Source organism: Cibotium barometz, chromosome 31 (assembly GCF_041138505.1).
Source record: "Cibotium barometz isolate CiBa-2024 chromosome 31, ASM4113850v1, whole genome shotgun sequence".
In the NCBI taxonomy this organism is placed as follows: Eukaryota; Viridiplantae; Streptophyta; class Polypodiopsida; order Cyatheales; family Cibotiaceae; genus Cibotium; species Cibotium barometz.
The window spans coordinates 37,044,324-37,065,975 of NC_141076.1; the positions used below are offsets into that span (position 1 = coordinate 37,044,324).

Consider the following 21,652-nt stretch of genomic DNA (forward strand, 5'->3'; position numbering starts at 1 on the left):
ATTTTTTACATCCATCTGATGCATTTTTTACATCCATCTGATGCATTTCCCAGCCATTAGCTGCAGCCATAGCAATGACTGTCTCACTGTGCCCATCTTAGCCACTGGACTAAAGGTTTCATCATAGTCCAAACCTTGGGTCTGTGCATAACCCTTTGCTACCAATCTTGCTTTATGTCTCTCAATAGAACCATCAGATTTGCACTTCACTTTGTAAACCCATTTACATCCAATAACATTCTTGTCCTTTGGTAATGCAACCAAGTCCCATGTATCATTATGGACCAATGCGTTCATCTCAACATCCATTGTTTTCTCCCATACATGCTCTCCAATAGCCTCTATATAGCATGTAGGTTCCACATGCTTCACCATAGATGTCATGTATGCATAGTGCATAGCAAAATCTCGATATGTCAATCTGTCAACAGGATATTTGACTCTCTGGGATCTCCGCAATGCATGCGGGTCACTCTGTACACCTGTAACTCTAGCATGTGGTGGCACATATCTATCCTGCCTAGCACCAGCAGGTGTGCGTAAAACAGGTATGCCAAGCTCCTCATCCAAACTCTCAGAACTAGATGACTCATAACCTGTGATTCCAATTCCTTCGACTTTCTTCTTTCCTTTATCCATAGCACTACTCCCAGTGCTCACACTCTCATGCCTCAAATGTCCTGACCATGGACGTACACTGCTACTCTCAGCTTTTGCCTGCTGGCCCAGACATAGAACTAGAACTAGAACTTGCTTGTGGCAAGTTCACAGGCACATCAGCCTCAAGTGACTCAATGACACCTTCATCTTTTGCTTTGTACCAACTAGCAAGCTCATCAAACACCACATCTCGTGAGATGACCACTTGTCTAGTTTGTGGGTTGTAACAGTTGTATGCATATCCAATAAATACACATTTGTATGTAACATTTGTATGCCTTTCGATCCTGTGCATATCCAACAAATACACATTTCTCTGCCTTAGGATCCAACTTCCTCCTTCTTTCATCAGGCACATGTACATAAGCTATGCATCCAAAAACTTTAAGGTGTCCAATGTCTGGCCTATAACCTATAAGCCGCATCTCTGGCGTGCTTCCATGAATGGCTGCTGTAGGTGTTTTGTTCAGTATATACACTGCAGTAGCACATGCTTCTGCCCAATAGTAATCTGGCATGCTCTTTTCATTGAGCATCGCCCTAGCCACTTCACATATGACTCTATTCTTTCTCTCAACCACACCATTCTGCTGAGGTGTATACCTGCAAGTCAATTGTCTTCTTATTCCATGCTTCCTCAAGAAATGCTCAAAAGCCTTTGAGGTGTATTCACCACCTCCATCTGTCCTCAGACATTTAATCCAACAGCCATATTACTTTTCCGCAAAAGCTTTGAAATCCATGAACTTTTCCAATACTTCACTCTTCTCTCTAAGAAAGTATATCCATGTCATCCTGCTGAAGTCATCAATGAATGTAACATAGTATAGACTGCCTTTGATAGATGGATTTTGTGCAGGACCCCATACATCACTATGTACAATCTCAAGTGGCCTGCTACTCATATTTCCTTCTCTAGGAAACCTCAACCTTCCCTGCTTTCCAAACTGACAGGCTTCACAAACATGCATATGTCCATCATATTTGAACCTAGGCAATCCACTAACAATGCCTCTTGTTTGCATGTTCTTTAATCTCTGTATATTGACATGTCCAATCCTCTTATGCCACATATCAATGTCCTGTACCACATTTCTGCTCTTTGAGAACATGGCTGATTTTAGCTCAGGAATTCCAGCGTCTAGCTTAAACAATCTGCCTTCTTTCTTTCCTTTAGCAATGACTTTACATCCATGTTTAAAGTCCTCAACGAAGCAACCATGCTCGTTGAAACGAACTTGTAATCCCTGTTCCACCATTTGACCAACTGAGGCCAAGCTCTTTGTGATCGAAGGCACATACAATACATCAGACATAGACTTTGTTTGACCATTGTGCATAACCAATGGTACACTTCCAACATGTGTAATGACATGCTGGGTATCATCACCTGTCTCCACATAGCCTTTTACATCCATAGGCTTCATATGCTCAAACCATTCACCATGACATATCATATGGTTTGATGCTCCTGAGTCTATATACCATGTATCATCATTCTCAGCATTTGTCATCATCGAACCCACAACATGCTTCATGGCAAACAAATGATTTGCAGTGCCATCATTACTGCTTGATGCATAGTTTCCACCATGTTGTGCATAATTTCCACCATAATGACCACCACGTTGTGCTCTACCCCCTCTCAAATCATTCTGTTTGCGGAAACAATCTCTCGCCATATGACCATATTTGCCACAATAATGGCATTCCACATCTTGCATAGAATTTTGTTGGCCTTGCCATTTCCTCTACCACGGGGGTTACCTCTGCCTCGCTGAGGTGCATATCCACGACCACCTCGAGCACCATATGAAGGCTGAAAATTTTGCTGTGGTGACCTATCCTGCCATCCACGACCATTACCACCACGTCCACGTGATGCAAATCTCCCCCTGCCTCTAAAGCCTCTCTGCGAGTAGAAAGCCTCATTTCTGCCATCATCATGGCTAGTAGATGCATCCAGAAATGAATCACTGAGCTTGATTTCCTCAACCAACAAGAGTGAAACCAACTCATCAAAGTCGGGTAGACCTGTACTCCGAACTGAGATAGATGTATCAAAAGATTTGTATTCCTTGCCAAGACCACGCAAGGTAATATCACCAAATCATCATCAGGCATGGGGGCATTTATTGTGGCCAATGCATCTGCAAACTTCTTGATTTCTTGCACATAATCATGTATGCTCCTTTTATTCCTTTTCACATTATGTATCTGCTATCGCAACTAAGACTTGCGAGCACTCGTATCTGTATCAAACATCTTAACCAAAGTATCCCATGCATCTTTGGGATTCTCAGCATCCTGTATGTGTATGAGCATAGCATCAAAAATACATATAGACAGATAATGCAGCACTTTGAATGCTCTCTCTGACCATTGCTTATGAGCAATAAGCTGCTACTGTGTAGGTTGTCGAGGTAGGCTGGCTCAGCACCTGTAATGAGATTCCAAAATCCTTTTTCTTTCAAGAAACTCTTTATCTTGTACTTCCATGCCTGGAAGTTCTTCCTATCCAGCTTTTCACCAACAATCTGAACTGGATTATCCGACATGTTTGCTCAATGTATACACCTTACGCACACTTAAAATCTGTAAATGAGCCTTCCTCAGCTCAACCACACTCCAATGAATGTTCCAGATACTCCAAGGTAGCCAACAAACTCCAAATTTGATGTAGAAAATCAACCTGTATGCATCCAAGATGAACTGTCTCACGCAGTCCGAGATACCCTATTTTGATGTGCTTCCACGGCTCCAAATCACAATGTAGTGGTGCAATCAAGTATGGGAAACTTGCATTGACACCTAAACAACCTCAATGTAGAGTATCAACACCATCTGACATGTGTACATATCAATTTTTGAAAACCCCTTTCTCTATTTTGGGAAAAACCAGAAAAACCAGTAGGAAATTTGCTCTAATTCCTTCAATATTTGACCAAATTGAGAAACCAGGCATTCATTAGCTTAGCAATAGTGTCCATCAACTCCATGTAAGAGGAATTTTTCCAATTGTATAAGACCAAAGATTAATTGCTCAATTAAAAATGCTCTGTTTCTCTGCAACCAGTGGACAGCCTGTTTTAATCAGCTCATTCCCAGCTCAATTAGGCATATTTCATCAATCAAATCACATAGCCCTCTTCTCCAAAGTGTAAAGCAACCAATTGCTAAAGTAAACTTGAAATGTATCAAGCAACCAATGATTAATTGGCCTCCTCGCTCCAAAATGAACACAATTCAGCTCTGTTTTCTCTGTGCAATCTGCGCCGCCTGCATATAGGGGATTTGGGAGTTGTTTAAGTGTTAATTGAAGATGGGTTTGAGTCCCCAACACACCTAGGCATATGTGCAATCCATAAATGGTTGGATTTTAGCAAAAAACTCACTCCAAATGCATCAATTTTGGGCTTCCTTCTCTCTGTTTTGTGAGAGCTCAAAAACCAGAGATTTTCATACATCCAAATGCTTCCAAAATGCTCCAAAATCACAGTAGGGCTTGCATAGAAGTTGCCAATACATCTCTCATTGTTAGATACATGTTTTCTTTGCCAGATTTACATGTATTTCCACCATACATCAATGCTTTCAAGCTTTAATGGAAAGCTTTCAAAAACCAGAATTTTTCTTTGCTTTGATTTGCTCTATTTTGCTTTGCTTTTGCCTGTATCACCTGCAATCTGCTCAAGGATGTTTAGAAGACCTTACCCAATAGGCCAAGCTCTCAGATCTGATAGTATTTGGTGTGCTCCAAGCTTCACAGCTCCAATGGCAAGCTTCACAGCTTCTCTTCACAGCTTCTTCTCCCTCTTCTCTTCACTCACTCATAAACCCTAATAAACAGCACAAGGCTCTGATACCATGTTGAAAGAACGGTAGAGGGGGAGGAGACACACACACAGGAGCAAACCCTAATGTATATTGCAAACCCTAACCATAGAGGGAAGCCATGTCCACTCTCACACAAAGCATAATGCACTAAACCATAATCCACACAACACACTATGAGTTGTGTCCACACTCATCTAACCCTAGCTAATGTCCACACACTATGACCAGCTGGACACGCGGTCATTTATGTCTCACACATGTTCCTACCTAACCTGCCAGCACATAGCATAGCTGGCTCACACTGACATCGAGCTTGAATCTCAACACTTCTCAATGTGATTTGACTCATGATTCGTATCATCCATGCCGTCCTAATGTAAAGGCATTAAAGTTTGCTCATTGCCTCCCCATCTTATCGTTGCATGTGGAATTTTAATGTCATTGTGACAATTGTCCTTCATGTGGTTACTTATGATGACATCGTGGCAATTTGCGTTGCTAACATGGATTTGGCTGGCGCATACTTGGTCGCTTGCTTCTTTACTCTCCTGGCCTTAATTTTTTTGAAATCGTGTTCTTCTGCATGGATTGGCCACCCCTGTGAAATTCTTCCGTAGTTCTGTTGTTTTTTGGATTTTTCGCGTCATTTTTTGCTAGTGAGATCATGCCACAGCAAATGCTACGTACCAACTCCTTTTCCTCTATTTGTTCTTCTTCTGGTGTAACTTCCACCAATTAGCCCATGTATTTCCTTATCCTGAAGCCATTCACTATTTTGGGAAAAGGCATATCATCTAGGCTTTCTAATGTAAAGGCATTCTGATTGATCGAGTTTTTCACCACCATGAATGGTCCTATCCACTGGATCCCAACTTGGAGTTGTAGACCAATACAAGGTCTCCTTTCTTGAAAATTATGTGCTTGAGATGCCTGTCAACCCAAGCTTTTCTTCTCCATTGCACTATCTTTACCTGTAGAGAGCTAAGTTGACTTTCTTCTTCTAAGTCTAGAAGCTCATGTATTCTGTGCTCCTGGGATTCTTCCATTGGTAGCTTTTCTTGGATTGCCACTCTTAGACTAGGCACCACAAATCCCATGGGCACTACTGTCTCTAGTCCATAGACTAGTTTAAATGGTGTTTGCCCCGTTTTGAGACTTTGTAAGATGTGCGGGATGCCCATAAGGTTGCATCTAGCTTCTGGTCACAATCATCCTTGTTGGCATTTTTAATCTTCTTTAGGATTTTGTTCAAAACCTTGTTGGTAGATTCCGCCTGGACATTGCACTGTGGGTAATAGGTTGAGGGCTTCTTGTGATTGATTAGGTACTTTTCTATCAGCCCTTTCATCACCTTGTTCATGAAATGGGTACCCTGGTCACTGACTATTTCCACCGACAATCCATGCCTAGCAATAATGTCCTTGAAGAGGAACTTTACCACTCTTCTACGGAATTTCTCTCCACAGCTTTAGCTTCCGGCCATTTGGTGAAATAATCAGTCTGCCACAATGATGTATTCACACTTGCTACCTTTTGTGGGTGGCTTGATTGGTCCAAGAAAATCCAATACCCACTTCATGCATAAAAACAACGGCAATATGGGAAAGATGGGAAATCTATTAGAATCATTGGGTTAACCCATCTGCTAACAAACGTCGCATTGCTTTACTTTGTTGTTAGCATCCCTCACATGACTATTGGCCACCATAGGCCTGCTTGCAAAATTTTTCGGCCTATGATTTCTCCGCCCATGTGTCCTTCGATAATGCCACAGTGTGCTTCTCTTAATACTTCTTGTTGTTCATGGTCCGAGACACATTCGTAGGATCTAGTCTATGCCTCTTTTGTAGAGCTGGCCTGCAACCATAGTGAAGTTGCTTCTCCTTAAGGCAATCCTTTTTTGTCTGTCAGTAGTGTAACCTTCTGGAAAGTTCCATCCTCCAAAAACTGCATCATATCATAATACCAATTTTCTCCCACTTCTGCAACTACTACTCTAAATAGGTTGGTATCTCGGAGTTGTTCATCCACTCCATCTAGAGCAAGCTCTCCAGGATCCAGTCTAGACAGAAAGTCCACCACCACATTTTCTTTGTCACGCTTGTACTGGATGGTGAATTCAAACTCTTGCAGCAGTAGAAGCATCCACATTGCTATCTTCCCCACCAGAAAGGCTTTGTTCCCGCTCTATTGTGTTGTAGTTCCTTTCTACCCTTGTGAGGGCTTTTCTAGCATAATGAATGGGTTGCATATACCCCTCTTCCTTCCTAAATATTTTAAAAATATAGCATACCACTTCACCTTACCAAGGAACCTCTCTAGTTGCTTAATATTCTGGATATGGCCTCTACTTTAGCAAGATATATGGCCAATCCTTGGGCTGACACAATGTGTCCTAATAGTGCTCCTGATCTCACTATAAGTGTACACTTGGCTAGATTTAGCTTAAGCCTTGTATCTATGTATCTCTGCAGACATAGCCTCAAATGATAGATATGCTTTGCCTTATCTCCAGACACACTGAAGTCATCTACAAAATCTTTCATGAAGTCTATCAGATAATCATAGAAGGTCTCCAGACACACCGCACCATTCTTTGAAAAGTAGCTGGTGTATTTTTCCAACACATCACCACATGTGTAAATGCAGCTAAGCCCCATGTGCCTAGGTCCATCCCCCATGTGTATGTGCAAGCCTAAAATCTCTTTGTTACAAACCATCCCCTCTTATAATGATTTTGTCCTCGAAATCAAAGGGTGGTTGTGCATAGAAAACATTTACAAGGCTATATACAAGAGCCAAAAAATTGAACATATAGTCCGAACACACTTTAAGATGACTCGAATGATGTAAGGACCTCCTGGACCAAATGGGAAACTTAAAAGTCACACAATCAATGCCATAAACCTCGTGCCACGTGGATCAAAAGGGTAAGTCGTATCACCCCTAGCCCCAGGAGTGTGCAACGACTACCTGGATCAAACGTGAAGTAACGACACCCCACTATCAAAAGGTGGTCACCAACAAATATGCTTAGATCAAATGGAATCCATCAGTCATACCATCAAGATCATGGTCTAGATACCGACCACCAATGTCGAAGACGAATGTGTTGTGATGGTGTGTCACTCCCAAGATGATCTCCAATATGACCAAAAATGAATGCCCCAAAACTGGTATTCGTGTCAATGCATAGGCATCTACGAGCATCACAAAAGAATGCCTCATAATCTAAATCAATGCTTGGATCAAGAGTTGATGTATCATCATAGCTATGGTATGCCTCTATCAATGCTGCCTCCATAATCACTGGATCTATGAAGATGCCTAAATTAAATGCAAAGCTCTTAAAATCATAATCCATGTGATCTATGTGCATACTCATATCTTGCTCACAAGGTATCACCTCAATGAAATCATCACTTCCCTTATACACTATACTTGGCTGCTCAAACACATAAACTATACTCAAATAAACACTGCCAGATACACTATGAAGGCCAGGAGTAGTGGTATCTTGAACATCTCCACATGCGAAAGCCCTAGAAGAATAGTATACCCTATCTAGCATAAGGAACTCAAACCTATGCCCATAAGTATCTTGTGAACCCACATGTGAAGTATCACAAAACTCGTATGCTATAATGGATGTATCATTAAACGAATGCACACTATCCTCTAGAATGTCCCAACGATCAACTAATGTATCCACATGATCCATAGGAAGGAAGATAGGCATAGAAGTATCAATGCTCAATGTGCTTACTGCTACTCTACCCTCGAGATCATGCCCACATGATCTAACTCACACTTAACACCATCACACATATCATCATCACGTGTATGTGTAGTATCAATACTATCATGTGCATGTGTACCATCATGTGCACGTGTATCAACATCATCATATGTGTGTATGCAATACATCATCATGTGTATGTATATGAGATACATCATCATATGTGTGTATGCAATACATCATCATGTGTATGTATATGTGTGTATGCACGTGTATCAACATCATCATATGTGTGTATGCAATACATCATCATGTGTACGTATATGAGATACATCATCATCATCATCATCATCAGTGCTAATATTGATGTGGAATACATCCTTAGTAATATAATCTCACGACTACTCAAGAATGTAGGACACTCGAATAAAGGACCATAGGAATCATCCCAACTAAGAAAAACTGACCCATCTACCTCTAAGAAATATCTCAATGATCAACAATCAAGGGATTGTCAAATGTGCCAATCTCTCTCATCCCATAGATGACAAACATATCTAGACACGAAACTTTGCAACTCCATCCTCCATATATGGCATGAATGGACTATCTCCTGATCATGTGAAATAGATGATGAAGGATTCGATGGTTGAAGTCAAATGTATGCACAAAGTCAACAAAACAGATATATAATCCAATCATGTCGGGTAGCCCATGGTACTGCGTATGAAGAATCCCCACTAAAAATCTAACATCACACGTGTCTCCCAATCCTCAAGAGTCACAAAATAATGTCGTTGCAGAAGAAAGAGAGAACCATGGTGAGTAGGAGAAGGGTAATATTAAATAACCATAGTGCATGTGAACACACTCGATAAGGACAAAGTATGTGAACAAAGGGTAGAAAATCCCCAAGTGTGTGAAACAAGCCCACAATGTGCTAATGTGCGTAAACAATCCTATAAAAGCACGAATAGTGTGAACAAATGTTAGTAAATCCAAAGTGTGCGTGAATCAAGACTAACAGTGCACAAAATGTACACCGTGTTTGAACAAGCCCAAATAATGCATCAACACGTGTGACACACCTCGCATGCGTGAAAAATCACCAAGGAAGCTCAAGGCATGTGAATAAACTGAAATAGTGCGTAATGCACGTAAACAAGCCCATAAATGCATAAATCGTGTCCACAATGCACAACATCATGTAAACAAGCCCAAACAAATCTAAATGTATGTAAATCTCCCTAAGGTCCAAATATGTGTGAAGAGGTAAGGGCTGAACAAAATATGGATGGGCATGGTGGGAATGGATAAAGGAAACCCTAGGTTTTAATTAAGTGAGCTCCCTTAAAAAAAAAACTCAAAACCTTGTATCTTCTTCATCTTCATGCTTCAATGCTGGCAGCCAAGTTGCTGAGAGCTCAAAGAGCTCTATGATGTTGTGCACTATGTTGAGTTTTTACTTCTCTTACTTTTCTTTTTTAATGATCTGCCTCTTTGTGTGTAAAAGTGTTCTCTCTTTTTTTCCTTTCTTTTTTGGTTTTTGCTCCATCGAACACATCTCTGGGCATTCCTTTGTTTTGGGGAGGAAAGCTACTAATCATCACCACGGATCTGGCAGCGTTGAGATTGCTTTACTTTCACAATTTTATCCCAAGAAAACCAAATGTTTGTGAATGCATGGGATGTTGAAAACGCCCTCGAAAGGCGCACGGAAGAGATTAAGGAATCGATAAATTACTGCAAAGAATGAAGACATTGCTGTGCTGGATCAACATGATGAAGAGTTAGCGGAGTACATTTGTTACCTTACCACACCACTGGCAAAGAAGTTTGAGTGTGATGATCTTAGATGTAACCTTAGTAACTTTGAAACGAAGTTAAGCTTCTTCATACCAAAAAGCTTTTTGTACATACTTTCATTCTTTTTTAATATATAATTCCAGCTTTTCTTTTTTAAAAAAGGGAAAAAGAAGAAAAGAAAAAACTAATATAACGTCTATCTATCTATTACATATTTAACCATGAACAACTTTGGGACAAGGAGAGGAGAGAAAAGAGAAATCCTGGAACGTGGAGCAATTCATTGTTGGCTGACGCTTCATTGCAAGGTCCACTTCGCCTCCCTTTTACATACTGCAGCAACGTGTGGGTTGAGGACTAGTGCTTTAAAAAAATAATAATAATAAAATTTGGCAACTACTAGTACTCCGTGAGGATCCCTCATATCCTCTACAAAGCGAGGGCAAGGTAACTATCAGGTGCCCAGTCGAGGATTGAACCTCGAACCTCGCTTTTCCTCTCAACGGCCGGCAATCGCCCCCCCCCCCCCCCCCCCCCCCCCCCCCCCCTAGGTTACAAGCCACCCCCATCAACCGCCATAGAACAAGCGCCCGATGTTTGTATAATGATCGTCTTTCATGCTTTTTAAATGCAAAAGCTGTTGCCACGTGTAAAAACGTGGTGCCCTGCTTTTTTTTGGGACCGTATTAGTATCCTTTCTTTAGGCTTTCGTAACAGAGAAGAGAAGAAACTCATACGTCCATACGAGCTCAAAACGTTTCTCGAGCCCAACAGGTACGTGTTATGTGCAACACATTTACTGGCTTTGTGCGAACTCTCACACAGTCTCTTTGACTTGGAACTTGCAAATTGAAAAGCATAAAGCATGCACACATCTCGAGATTTTGAGAGGATGAATGCATCAGCAGACATGGATTGGGGGACGGAATCAAAAGCTTTGCAAAAATCCACAAAGCAACAGTATACATGTTGCTTCCCGTGACCTCGTCTCCTCTATAATGGCCTGTAGAGTGAAGATAATGATCCAAGGTGTAAATGAAGGGCAGTGAGATACAATTGTAAACCATGATTATGCATAAACCACTACATAATTCAGCCAAGAGTAAAAGAGAAGAAAGAGAGAGATCTTGCACAGAACACCACACTAGGGGCAGGAAGATGGGCCAAACCCCCTCCCCCTCCTCGTGAACCTCACCTCCCCCTCCCCGTGAACCTCACGGTTGACTTGCCACAGGATCATACAAGCTCAAGGCCGCAAGTCCAAGCCTGTAAAGTCTCGCGACAGATTCACCTGAAATAGCCTGTACCTGCTCTGGCCTGTAGGCACCCTGGAAACAAGTCGACCAGCCCTGTTCACAAGTGTTCTGCCTTGCATGGGCTGAAAACAGTCCTGGAAGTGCTGAAAACAGCCCTAGACAGCCCTAAACAGCTCCAGAAGCTTGTAAACCAAAGATGAGATCTTTGCAACAGCGGATGAGTATGTTAAGGATTCGGATATTGCGTTTGCACAAGTGTGGACAGTCATTGAAAAGTCACAAGCCAAGCATAAAAAGGCAACATATAAGCATAGAAGGCATGTGGACTTCAAGGAGGGTGATTGCGTTTTGCTAAAGTTTGAAAAAAGGACGGTATGGAAAACTTTCCAACAAGTTATATGGACCCTTTCGGATGTTGCAAAAGGGCTTTTCGATTTTACCCAATCATTGGAAGACACATAATGCTTTTCATCCTAGCTTGTTGAGGCTGTATGTAGAGCTGCCTCCTATGTTTTGGAGGATCCCCCACAGGTGGATGAATTGGAGGAGATACTACAACTAGAGGAGATAGTTTGTCACAAAGAACGAAAAGTTGCTAGAGGCAAGCTAGTCCATCGGTATCTTGTGAAATTCAAAAACTATTCAGCTATGGATGCTAAGTGGATGGATGAGGCATATTTTCAGGATTATCTACATCTTTTGAAGGCCTATCTTGAAGCTTTTCAGCTACGGACAACTGCTTAGAAGCCAAGGAGGATGTTGCCAATCCCTAATTTTATGCGCTTCTACTCTTAATTCTATGCATGTTTATGGATCTTGTGAGGAGGAACTCTCACTTGGAGGCCACAACATGACAAGTGTTTTGTGCATGTGAATGGATGAATCCCCAAGAAGAACTCTGATATGAGCCCAAGGAAAATGTACTTTTGGCATGTATACAGGGACTAGCTACCCCTAGTGCCGCGATCTATTTTTGTACATGGCATGCCTAGAAGGAACTCTGGCATCTGTATATCATTTTGGATATTCAAGTATAGGAGATGGGTGATTCTTCCAATACTTTGATGCATTCATGTGCATGTTTGAAGAACTCTGATATGAGCCCAAGGAAAATGTACTTTTGGCATGTATACAGGGACTAGCTACCCCTAGTGCCGCGATCTATTTTTGTACATGGCATGCCTAGAAGGAACTCTGGCATCTGTATATCATTTTGGATATTCAAGTATAGGAGATGGGTGATTCTTCCAATACTTTGATGCATTCATGTGCATGTTTGAACTTCTATCCTTATTTGTCTAACTTGTATTAGTGGCTGGACAATGTTTGGGTTTACTGCTTGTGTTACAACTCCACGGGATCTCCTAAACGCAAAACACGAGTGATTAGTACAAACCCCCTAAGAGGGCTAGTTCACCTCCCAACCGTAGGTTCTGCGCTTCGAACCACCCCCGAGCTAGAGGTGCCATTCAACATTGGTATACCACCAACGCTTGCCTACTAAGGCCTTCGGCATGACTATCTATGATCCGTCGAATCTAATCATGTTCCCGACGGTAATCTTGGTCCATCACAGACCACAAAGTGAATAACTCTATGTGAACAATAATAAGCCAAGTCTGACTTATATAGTGGCTATTGTTGTTATAAATAACTGTTCGGTCATAAATAGCTAGTATACTTGGTATTATTAACCATGAGCCTTAGCCACATGTATCAACCTACTTCCTCTAATGCCAAGGCTTCTCTAACCTTGTTGGATTAGACCACTAATCCTAAAGTTTAATACTAGGTACGTAACAGCCTGTGTTTTGTCCATTGGATCGAGCACCCTGGTTTGTTTTGGGACTAACAGGTGGCGCCATGGGTGACATCTTCAAGGGCTACCGAAAACAAAAACGTTTTTGGCTCAAGATAACGACAGCACCACCTTCCTATAAATGATCTCAAAAGGCGCTTTACTTGTGGAAGAATGCTTTGTGTTGTTGTATGCAAACTCAACTAGTGGCAAGTACTTCTTCCAATCTAATTTTTGTTTCGATACATAACATTTAAGCAAATCAAGCATTGCTGAATTGCTATTTCACTCTGTCCATTGGTCTACAAATAATAAGCTGAAAAAAAATTCAGCTTGGTCTACAAATAATAAGCTGAAAAAAAATTCAGCTTTGTATCCATGTTAACAAACAACGCCCTCCAAAAGAGACTTGTGGTCTTGGGATCTCTGCCCCCCATGGGCATGCCATGATGTTTGAAAATTTTATGCCACAAATAATTTAGCCATATGCTTTGGTTTGATGGTCTTCCTCACGAGACTGAATGTACTTGTTTGCTGAACCTGTCAATCATTGTCCAAATAACATCATTTTCATGAACAGATTTAGGCAAATCCATAATGAAGTCTTCCATGGTTCATGGGGAATAGGTAATGGCTGTAATAAACCTGGTGTTTTATGCCTGTCAAACTTGGCCTTTTGGCATACCAGACATTCCCTAACATATGCCTCAATATAATTGCGCATATATGGCCAAACGAATTACCGCTCAAGGCTAATGCAGTAGCTAGTATCCTTCTATGACCTGCATAAGGAGGAGCATGACACTCTTCCATAATGTTATGGGGAAAGATCCTTCACCACACAAATACGATTTTGCATCACCATGGTTGGTTGGCGAGGGAGGGGGCGGGGTGGTTGGGGACGAAGCTCTCTCAAGAAAGTGTCCTTGTGTCTACGAAGCTTAAGGAGGAAGAGGCCTAGGCAACGCTAGTTTGGTAAGTCAATGATTCTGGAGAGTGGACCAAATCCCTCATGAAACAAAAAGTGAAGCCTTCCACGGATCTCATAGTATATTGGGCAACGACATATGTAATGCTCCTCCGTCTCAACCTTTGTTGTTAACCTGCAGCAGAATTATGCGTAGATGTAGAATCCTGTCACACAAAGTCTCATACTGCCTTCTTTATCCTAAGTTTCGTGAGTCTTTAGCAATCCACTTTATCACTTCACACTTTAATAGATGAGAGAGAGACAGAGAGAGAGAGAGAGAGAGTTTTGTATGCCTTATTGGTCCCAAATTATCCATTGAAGGGTCCCCTCCTATTTCTAAGAGGATTTGCTTTATTACTTTGAAGATAATGACTGACTTGGGATTGTAGATAAGCCAAACACAAGACATCGCTTCTTCCTTGGGCTGATGATGATGATGATGCGTTTTTTGCTCTGATTGAAGCATAAAGGATTCAGCAGAGTAGAGAACGATGATGGCTGAATGCTGAGATGATGCAAAATGATTGCTATTTATATGAAGTGGGTGGTTGGTTAGCTGGCTACAGAGCTGGCCAACTGTGCATTAAATGCTACACGACTTGGTAAAGTGTTATATGATGAATAATATGCTAATAATGCTGAATAGTGGTGGAATAAAGTTCTAAGGCTTTTGCAATGGTTCACATGCACATGAAATGAATTCTATGCAAATGCAGACCATGAAGTAATGCAAACCCTAAAGCTTCCATTGACTTCTACATGCATGAATGATTCTCTTCCAGTGGGTTAAGGGACTTGACTGACTGACTGACTGTCACATGCACTCTGCACTCAGTGCATGGTGACAAGATGGCTCATCATCAGAAGTGCAGCAGTTGTACAGTTTTAGAACCCAATAGGATGATAATTGTCGTACGCCGTGACCCCATTGTACATCCTCAGTCCAGGATAAGTCAGGCACGAGCTACGTAGGTCATTCCTCAGCCTTAGTGGGTCAGTCAGTCAGTCAAGTCCCTTAACCCACTTGGAGAGAATCATTCATGCATGTAGAGTCAGTAGAAGCCTTAGGGTTTGCATCAGAAAGCACTCTGCATCCTGCATAATATGCATTCATATGCCTGTGCATCATTTAGAACATCCCCGAAGCCTTAGGGAATTTACTGGGATTTATCTGGTATTTTTTCCATATTTATTAGTATTTATTTAGCATTATTTGCATTATTGGGCATTTATAAATATAAACTTTATTAAATGACCAACCTCCAGTTAGTATAAATAGGCTTGCATAGAGCTTGTTTTCTCATTCAGTCTTCTTTGTGCTAAGACCTCTCCTCCTCAGCCCTAGGAGCACCCTTGCTTTCAGCCTAGACTAATCCAGCCCTTGGAGCTCATAAGCTTGCTTCTCCAGCCCCTTGAGAAACCCTAGCTTCAGTCAGCCCTAGGCGCCTGCCTTCAGCATCCATTCAGCCCTGATTCAGCATCAATTCAGGCCCAGATTCAGCACACAATCCAGCCCAGTTCAACGCCAGCAGACCTGCGTTTTTCTGTCCAGCAGCAGAAGACCTTTGCGTTTCTGTCCAGCAGCCTCAGTACCCTGCAGTTTCTGTCCAGCAGCCCAAAACTGCTGCGTTTCAGTCCCTCAGCACCCCTACAGGCCTGCGTTTCTGTCCACAGCAGTTTCTAGCCCTGAAGACTCAGTCTACAGCAGTTTCCAGCCCTGAATCTGCAGTTTGCATCAGTATCCAGCCTTTTGTGCATCATCCATACATGCAGCAGTCATCTGGTGAAGGTAACACAGCATTCATAAGTGTTTTCAGCATTCTAACATAGTGTAGAACAGTCCACCTTCTTCTTCTCTCAGCCTCAGGTGTGCAGCCCTTCCTCATGCCCTTGGGAAGAGTGCATAGGCTCGAGATCAGGTCATCGAGGTGTTTCTACAGCAGTGTACAGATCAGCCACTCTCCGATCCTCCGAGATCTTGCGTTTGGCTTATCTACAGTCCACAGTCATTCTCTCTAAAGAAATAAAGCAAATACTATCTCGTTATCGGGATAGGGGGCAGTGGGTAATTCGGGACCCAATCTGGTGTACAGTTCTCATATCTCTCTCTCTCTCATCTCTTTAAAGTTTGAAGTATTGAAATGGATTGCTAAACTCATGAAACTCAGGATACAGAAGACGGTGTGAGCATTTGTGTGACAGGATCTTCCAATACAAAGACTTCCGCTGCATATCACACTGACACTCAAAGGTTGAGGAATGACCTACGTAGCTTGTGCCTGACATTCCCGGACTAGGGGTTACAATGGGGCCACAGCATACTACAATATCATATCCTAAAGGGTCCTACTGCTGTATAATGATGCATTGATGATGAGCCATCTTGTCACCATGCACTACAATGTAGAGTGCATGTGACATCTGCATGGCATAATCAGCAGATCCTGTCTCTTGTCTCTGGGTCTTCGTATGAGCTTCCCGGCTTTGAAGATGTGCTCAGCTCTACTTGTCTCCACTTTGAGGCAAAAGACTTGAGGGTCTATGAGACCAAAAGTTTTGCATGTGTCCACAGAGAGTGTACTTGGTGCACGAACTTGGCTAGTCAGTGCCTCGTGTAGGCCCATCACACCCCAAATCATGTCATGTGGGAGTTGTAGCCCCTGCAAACGTCCTAATAGGGGGATGGAATCAAAAGCTTTGCAAAAATCCACAAAGCAATTGTATATACGTTGCTTCCGTGACCTTGTCTTCTCTATGATGACCCTTAGAGTGAAGATATGATCTAGGGTGGAGACATTCTTCCTGAAGCCTGCCTGACACGTGAGAGAAGAAGAAGAAGAATATATATTAATGTCTTGCAAAAGACCCAATGGGTCTATGAGAGAGAGAGAGAGAGAGAGAGAGAGAGAGTTATATTAACATCTTTAAAAGATCCAAAGGGTCTATGAGACCAAAATGATGTATACATAGTGTCCATGAAATCTCGTCAAAGAATGAGAGAGAGAGAGAGAGAGAGAGAGAGAGAGAGAGAGAGAGAGAAGAAAATAAAGTCTGGGTCTACAAGACCAAAAGTTTTACGATGTGTCCATGAAGTGACATAATCATGGAAAAAACATGATAAAAAAACCCAGCTAGGGCTGAGAAAAGAAACAACAGCCTATAAGTGCCACTTGTACAATGCTACAATGATACAATGTGGGGATCAACGTGGGTCCTTGACACCTATGACTATATAGAGGCTCTCCACATCTTCACATCTTCCTGTGGAGGGGCACTCCTGTATCTCTGGAGAATCTCTCGGATTTGAAGCTATTCGGTGGAACATCTCCTCGGACTAGTGGGTCTCGGGGCGTCTAGCTCACTCGCTGCACTTGGATTGCTTTGTCTAGGGAGATGCCCAGGGGGCCTGTGGCACATGCGTCTCAGTGTGCGTTGCCTGGTCTGTTGAGTAGGGGCATCTCGGTCAAGTGGGCATCGGTGAGGGCCTCCATTGTGGGTCAGATGAAGGAAACTCATGATGGACTGTGAGGTATATGGGGTCTGCCGCTATGCCTCTTTGCATAGCTGATCTCTGTGGCAGTGGAGCTCAATGAGGTAGAGTCCCAGGCATTGTTGGTCTGGGAAATCAATGACCCAAGATAGTGGCCCAAATCCCTACCTGAAGAGGCAATGAAGCCTCCCTTGTATCTCATAATACACTGGGCATATGAGAGAGAGAGAGAGAGATTAACGTCTACAAAAAACCTGAAGGGTCTATATGAGAGAAAGAGTAATATTAACGTCTATGAAAGACTCAAAGGGTCTATGAGATCAAAAGGTGATACAATATTGCCATGGAAAGAAAACAGTGGACGGTGATACCATCCTCGTCCAGTAGAGACCTGATGGTTGAATGGATGTCTGACCTCTGTAATGGGAGTCCACCAAGGTGTCTGAGAGCATCCTGGATCTGCATCTGGCGGGTGGAGGATTGTGATGCTCGGGGCTTGGAACATCTTGCTGGCAGTATAGAATGAGCCCTCTCACTAGTAACCTCCCCCCGGATGCATGGGATGAAGGGGCTATTTGTTTGAGTGGTGGCCTCTGAGGTATGGGGTTGTATGTCAAAGAAATAGTCTGAGATGAGTCTGCTATGAGTCTCTCTCTTGAAGTGCTGCCTCTCTATGGCATTTGATCTCCATCAGGAACATGCAAAGGCATCTCTGATCCTCATGCATCACTTCAAACTTGTGAGAGTGAACTGAAGTAGGCGAAGATGGAATCTGTCTTGGATCTCCTAGCAGGTCAGGCAATTGAACATGTAGTGCTCCTCATCTTAGTGCATACTCTGTGACCTCATATGATGTTTTTTTTTTGGGGGGGTGAAACGGTTTTTTTTTGAGGTTGTCCTTGTTCCCTTTGTCCTAGGAACATTTCAGAGGTTTTGTTTTGACCAAACACGCTTTTTTGTTACTGTGATTTGTTGTTAACAAAAGACGACTCTTGAAGGAAACCCTTGCGTTGTGTGGTCCTATTATTCAAAGTCTTCTACTTGGCACTGTTCCCTTCACTCATCATGAAACTCCTCATCTTAAAACAACATGATAATGCTAAGCTTATTAATGAGAACCCTGTTTTCATGCTCTTGAACGAATAGAAAGGTTCCTTTCATGATGTGTTTTGTGAAGGTGAAACCCTTGTGGTGTAGAGTCCTATGAATCATAATCTTCTTCTTGGCACTGATTCCCTTCAGTTATCACGACCTCAAAAACATCATGACAATGCTGAACTTATTCGTGAGCTACCCAGATATCCCGTTCTCCATGCTTGCAAATGGTCCAAGAGAACATGTCCCATTCACGACCTTTTATAAGGGCCTACAACATCACTAGGTTATGCATAGAGGTGATTCTTACATTGTAAGAGCCTCAAAATCTTAAACAAAAGGCGCTAAATCCTTTTACATAAATAAACTATGGCAGCAGTGTAAAGGAGAATTGACCCCAAGACCTTGGGTTAAGCCAATTCCAAGTTGTTTCTGCCATCACTTTGTGCACAGCGCATTTTAACTGTTATCTGCCAGTTCTACAGAGTTCCAATACAAAACCCAAAACCCACCGATGGTTTTGAAGCCGACACCTCCAGCTTTACAGCCAAGCACCTTCACCACTGTCACTATGAGTGCATGCAGCCAGTGCTACAAAATTTAGGCATCTGTCCGTCGTGCTTCAATTGCTCGTGGCCTATGCTTGCTAACCAGTTCTTTCTTAGTCACTCTTTCCCACATTAGTCATTAAGGCGATACTGCCATGTACACAAAGGAAAAATAGAGAATCCCATGGCTATCTTCTACTACAAGAGCTCTCTTCCTCCTCTGCGCTTGCATATCACTTTCAACAGCAGATTCTCCATACACACACGACTTTTCCAGGAGGGCTTCCCTCTCTTTTATTTTACATAATTGCCAATGATAGAGCCCTTGTGCCAACAATTGTACCTTTCTGCTAACAAGAGAGAGGACTTGGAGGTGTGACTTCTATTTCCCAACATGGAAAATCCCATCTCTAGATCTTGTTCATGCACTGAAAGTATCCCAAAAACACAAAATGGATTTATGGTGACTAGATGAGGTGATCCTGGAGACAATATGAATCTCCCGCTCGTGCTGGACTACACCCATGCATGGAAGGGCACAATGATCGACTGAGAGGTAATGACCAATCTAACAAACAAAAAGTCCTACACAACAGCATGCCTGCTGTGTCATTTAGGCAAAGCCGTTATGAATAAATCCTTTTATGCAATACCGACAAGCTGTGGGTCCTTTTATGCAATACCGACAAGCTGTGGGTCCATCCAGCCTATCTTAGAGCTAGCCGATCTGCCACTGCAAGTCTCTAAATCATTGAAGGTGAGCTTGTTTGAATCTTTTGGTAAAAAAAGTCCATCGTATTTTTCATGTCAGGTTTAATTCCCTAAATCGAACCATGCATATTTTCAACAAGTTCGTTGTTACTGACAAGGTTGTCTGTGACACTTTTTTCTATCTGAGAAGGCTTGCCACAACAGGATTGAGCTTGCAGCTATCCAATTGCAAGAGCTGTTAAGGGACTCATTAATTGAAATTCACAGTTCATGTCGACACACATGCAGCCACACATGCAGACAAAAGTAGGTTTGGATGTCTATCGAGACAGGATTATGCTCCTTGCATCTCATGGCTGCAAGTTGATCAAGCCAGAGATAAGAACAAAATCAATGGCTTCAGTTTTAAGTTTATCTATGCAATCTCAGCGCTCAAGCGAGTACAAGGTTTGCAGCACGAAGAGACCCTATGTTTCAGGCTCCAAGGTACACTTCGAAAAACCAACACACCATGGGCTTGAAGCATTAACAAGACGAGCTCTACTGGTACAAATTTTGGCAATCTTTGAAACAGTGATGTTTAAAAAGCCTGTGTTAGTGATCCGTTCAGCAAGAGCTGATGAGCAAAGCAGCTATCCATTGGATGGCCCTGGGGGGGATCCAATGGAAGAAGTGGTGCTGCAAGGATTGCCTTTTACGGCAAGACTGGTTAGGCCAAACATGAGCTCTATGCGGCGGTCATCAGCAGAAGATGATGAACTGGAAGAGATTTTATCTGCAAAGCTCAAATTACTCCGCCGCAAAGCATCTGCGTTTCATGTCTTCATCAACTTACCTGATGCCAACGAGCAGACACCAGTCACCTCCATTGAATATGCTGGTTCATATTTCCATGAGCCCAGAAGAGTCAAAAACCCGAAATTTGAACTTCAAGAGACTGTCTTTCGTATTGGCATCGGCGATGTCATAAAAGACTTGGGCTTATTGGAGCAGCCAAGTATCCCAGTGACCTTTGTGCCCTGTGGAGTTGATAAAGAATTGCCTATAGTTCTTGAAACCTTGTATATTGAACTTGAGTAGTTTTGTCTATCTGCCCTTGTAATTAAGTAACCTCATTGCACCTATAGAAACCATATTTCATGAAATTTGTGTAGTATTTAAAACATTTCTGTAGTTTATTTTCAGAAATACTTCCGAGTTATAGAAACTCTTCTGGGAACTTTTACAACATTAAGCTTTTCCTTTTACTAACTTCATTGTGTTTGATTCATTGCTAGTGTGAATAGAGTGATTCATTCACTTGAGTCTGCCTGAAAATTAAGTTGCTCTTAGAGCATAAGTACTAGGTCCATTTCATGGGTGTTAGGCACGAGTGGATTTGTGGGTTTGACCTTCTTTGTGTAAGTTTCGTGTGAGAGTTTGTGATGTTTGAGTCGCTTCTTCCTTTGTTACTGGTAAACATTAGGATGAGAGAGAGAGAGAGAGAGAGAGAGACAGAGAGACAGAGAGAATCAATTGTATGGTTAGGGGGAGAGTTTCTTTGTGAGGGGTTTTATGTGAGAGGTCGGTTCGTGAAATTCTCAATTTGTTCGAGATGTGTGTGTGTGTGTGTGTGTGAGAGAGAGAGAGAGAGAGAGAGAGAGAGAGAGAGAGGTTATCTTTGTGACAGTGGCTTCGATTGTGTATCTTCATGATCACCTACATGACAGGGAGCCTACTTGAGTCATTTACTACTGAGTATT

The 21,652-nt window shown here is 42.3% G+C and overlaps 1 protein-coding gene across 4 annotated transcripts; it reads left to right on the plus strand.

The window, feature by feature from the left end:
• Positions 1 to 10,678: 10,678 nt before the first annotated feature.
• LOC147620829 (uncharacterized) lies at positions 10,679 to 21,158 on the plus strand. 4 transcript variants are annotated; one of them, XM_086825099.1, is made up of 2 exons: positions 10,679 to 10,816; positions 20,101 to 21,158. In XM_086825099.1, exon 2 carries the CDS (start codon positions 20,181 to 20,183, stop codon positions 20,988 to 20,990), a length of 810 nt encoding a protein of 269 aa, XP_086681225.1. In that variant the 5' UTR covers positions 10,679 to 10,816; positions 20,101 to 20,180; the 3' UTR covers positions 20,991 to 21,158. The 4 variants fall into 4 exon arrangements, with proteins under 4 accessions (XP_086681225.1, XP_086681228.1, XP_086681226.1 ...); XM_086825102.1 differs by having other exon boundaries at positions 10,757 to 10,816; positions 20,115 to 21,158; XM_086825100.1 differs by having other exon boundaries at positions 10,800 to 10,816; positions 20,011 to 21,158.
• Positions 21,159 to 21,652: the final 494 nt, after the last annotated feature.

What these genes read in the sequence shown, in the direction of transcription:
- LOC147620829 (XM_086825099.1), top strand. Translation starts at nt 20,181, where the DNA reads ATGTCGACACACATGCAGCCACACATGCAGACAAAAGTAGGTTTGGAT.